General features: G+C 38.8%; 1 protein-coding gene across 1 annotated transcript; it reads right to left on the reverse strand.

The window, feature by feature from the left end:
* Nucleotides 1-355: 355 nt before the first annotated feature.
* LOC111340644 (uncharacterized) lies at nt 356-2,360 on the reverse strand. The gene has a single exon (XM_022947554.2). It carries the CDS (start codon nt 1,992-1,994, stop codon nt 906-908), a length of 1,089 nt encoding a protein of 362 aa, XP_022803289.2. The 5' UTR covers nt 1,995-2,360; the 3' UTR covers nt 356-905.
* Nucleotides 2,361-3,983: the final 1,623 nt, after the last annotated feature.

Consider the following 3,983-nt stretch of genomic DNA (forward strand, 5'->3'; position numbering starts at 1 on the left):
GTTCTTTCAAACAGCTAAGCCTCTTATGAAAAAAAATATGCTAGGGATACGTAAGGAAAGAAACAAACTCCTTCGGAAAGTCTAAATATTTCAAATGTCGATTTCAGATTCATCTCTTGGTGGACCTGATATGGTTGAATTCGCCAACAGTAGGACTAATATGAATTTACTGAGATACATTAAGTAACCATGTCAACTTTGAATGGATTTGAGAGTCGATGCCACGTTCAAAAGCTGCCTTTTTTTGCTTTCCTCTCTCTAGAAATATCGTGCAACTGAACGCGTTTTTGATAGTGTCAGAAAAACAGAAGCTATATAACCAAGCTACACAAAAGAAGATTTTCTTTGAGATGAATTCACTCTCTAGAAAGCTTTCTTTCTATTCAAACTTTATTGAGATTTTTGTACTTCGATAATATTTCACTAAATAAGACGTCTTACTCTTTATTTCTACTAGTGTTTCATCTACTTAACCATATCGCCATGTGTAAAAAATTGACTTATCCGTTGGCTAATTGAGTGAAAATGTCGACGCATCATATCAAATGCAATTTGGTGTTTTGTTTCTATAATCTCTTTTAAAGCTTAGGTCATTTTTCCTTGTCCGACAGGGTGAAATACATCAATTTCAGGGATTGAGTTATGTTATGGTTTTGATTCAAGGACAAATATCAACGCAGGTCTTGTAATGGTTCAAAAACAGTGTGCCTAATCATGCACAAATGAAAGAGAAACTAGTTCATTCACGAGTCTATTTGCGATATATTTCTTTTGAGCTTCTCATTAAAATGAGCCTTGGCAGGTACGTTTCTGTTCTACTGAGAAACAGCAAAATTTCCTTCCTTAAGCAGTTTTAATTGTCACATTCCCTCAGCTTTTGTGAGTTTTTACGGAAACAGTTTCTTTCAGGGTGTTACTTTTCTCAGTTGATCTTGTAATTTAGATAGAGTTTCTTGCCAGCTTTCTGGTGTAGAGCCCTTTTGGCCCTGTGTGACAACAGTTTTTGATCCGAGGTAAGTCGAAAACGCCGACGACTCCAGTGAGGTTGCAGCACACCCAGGAATAGCGTTTGTTGCCAATTTTGATACGCAAGAGAAAAGCTTCGGTGAGGTATGGAAAAGAAGCGAGTGGGGTGGCGAGGTGGCAGGATATTCTCGACTTCCAACCAAACTCAGAGAAGGGTACGACCCGACGGATAATGGACTGTACAGGTAAGGGGACTCGTAAGAACCCATGATGCTGTCAATGGCGAAGCTTTTCTTGGTAGGACGAATGTACGTCAGATTCGGGTATCCGCGACAGTCGTCAGCGCGAAAAGGAAAGAAAGATGAGGATGCTGAGAGAGGACTCAGCCCCCGGAAATACGCCGAGGGACAGGAGCTGCTTCCATATTTTAGGGGATTACTTCTCCTCACCCGCCGTCTGGCTCTTCTACGCCTGAAATCACCATTGGCGAAGTCTTCAACGTTGGCCGGATGAATAGCCCAATAGTTTCCTTTGCCGTTCTCACTGCGACCTGCTTTGATAAAACACTCGTTTAGCGACAAGTTGTGCCTAATACTATTTCTCCAACTCTTGTCCTTATTTCGGTAATACAGAAAGTTATCTGAAATGTACTGGTAGATATCTCCCAGTATCATCTTTTTGTTAGGGCAGCTTAGTATCGCCATCGCTATCAGCGCAATGTAAGAATGAGTTGGCTTCACGTCTGGATCGTTGCAATCAGTTTTATGACTACCATCTTCTTCGGGCGACTGGCTTTGGTCCATCTTTGCTGGGTCGCCATCACAGTCTAGCCCGTTCACTCTATAGTTTTGCTCATATTCTTCAGAGCCCTGTGCTCCGTGATCGCTCTCTGAAATAACAAGTTCACTCTCTGCGTGTTCAATTTCTTGGTTTTCGGGCAGTAATGCCATTTTACTGTGGCCCTCTGCAGTCGAAAGTTCTGCAAAGTTTGTAAGGTCAACCACTCGATCACTTAAAAATTCGCTCATGTCTCCTGTGTGTATTCTCTTGAAATTACCAGTGCCGTGTGTACTTTCTACGGCCCACTGCAGATTATGAATTATTATACTTTTAGTTAGTCAAACAAATACCGTGCCAAACAATAGGTTCCGATTGGTTTCAGGTCGCTGACATATATTTATCACCACCCTCATGAGTGCTTATATTGACCTTACTGCAAATTGTTCTGTCTCGGCTAAACAAAGCCAAAAACTAACCAGCTAAATTGAGCCGAACGCGACACGAAATCCAAGGAAAATTTCAAACGAGAGCGTTTTCCAAGCCACGAAATTGCTAAGCTCCAATAAAATTCCTATACCGATAGATAAAATCAGTTTTTCGATAATTTCAGGTCTTGATTTCACCGCGTTTCTTTCATGTTATTCTTGACTGTTAAGTTCTTTTGTAGACAAGGTGATTAAGGTAATTGCAAGGCCCGCCTCCATTGCTAGGATCGACCACCCGGTCCGCAGTCTAATAGTGACCGCGTTTTACAAGCAGAGAGCTGATTGGCTGGACATTACATTGACACTAAGAAACAAGCTCTGGCCAATAAGTAATGCTTTTTATAAAATATAAGTTGCTAGAGACAGATGGCACCTTTTCTTTCTTCGCCAACAGACTAACAACAATAAAGCAATCGTTTTGATCCTCTAACCACCATTCGATGTGATAAATACTAAAAATTAACTGTTTTTGGGAAGTTTTCTGTTTGACAATCTGAACGAAACAAATTATGGTAGGTTTACAGCAGGTGCATAGCAAAGGTTGTTATTAGTTCGGGTTTATAAATAGGAAGAAAATTTATATATACGACGGACAAAGAGATGATGTTTACCTCTATTGTACATACCGCGCCAAATGACGTTAGCAAGCAATATTTCGCAGTGAGCGCGATCAAGTTGACACGTCAGAACTCTTTAAACACAGTCTTGCTGGTACTTTGAAGAGTTATGAAAAACTCTTCTAGATAAAATTGTAATATCCGACAGAGCATCATATAATTTAAAAAATTTAACATCTAAATTTCGATGGTCGATAACTTTCCAAATGCATACAGAGCAAGGCGTCAAAAGCAGTTGTTTTGTCTCACACATCTACTGAACTTGGGATTAATGTTTACATTTCTTGGCTGACAAATGATTGCGGTTTGGTCCACAAGTTCATTTTTAGCAGTTCGAAAACGCGTTTCTCGTTTACAAAAAAATCATCTCCATCCCTTTTCAATAATTGTGTCCAGCAACGTTTAGTTTATGGGTTCTATTTCGTAGTTTGCGATGTTTGGGAAACTTGTATCATTTTGATGTTGGATCAACTTCAAACAAATTAAGCCTTTCCTTTCGTCCTAAGGCCAAATAGTTTTAATGATTTGATAAAACCTTTGGCACCCCAAAAATAATGAATTGATTAGCCCCACAATAACTATTGTTAAAATGCATTTATATCAGGGTAAATTTGAAGTCAAATCATACACGAAACAAAACTGTTTGCTTGCATACATAGCTTCCGCTTACACGAACACGAATTATACTCAAACAAAGATATAGTCAGAAAAAAAATCTATGAAATTAGACATTTCTCAAAATTGAGAGCAATTAATAAGATGTATTTTTTGAAGAAATGGAAAGAAACCACATTCTTTTGATATTTTCATTTTTGCCCACTGACTTGTCTTGCAAATTAAATAGGTAAAAATGCCGTAATCTTGGCGAGGCATATATATATAACTGGATACTCCTTCAACTATTTCTATTGTTCGACAGATAAAATAGTTGTTGGTGCAAAAATACACCTGTTAATTGCGTTTTGCCGCTTGCTAAAATTTCAGAAATATTCCTCCTTGATTTATTGAACAGCAAATGACGATTTTTATCAACGGAGATATGTTTCTCTAATTTTTACTCAGGTGGTGTCGAGCGATTGCGGTATATACATGAACAGAACTCTCGAGAAGCAGCGCTCAGCGAACCACGATATAA

Source organism: Stylophora pistillata, chromosome 4 (genome assembly GCF_964205215.1).
Source record: "Stylophora pistillata chromosome 4, jaStyPist1.2, whole genome shotgun sequence".
Classification (NCBI taxonomy): Eukaryota; Metazoa; Cnidaria; class Anthozoa; order Scleractinia; family Pocilloporidae; genus Stylophora; species Stylophora pistillata.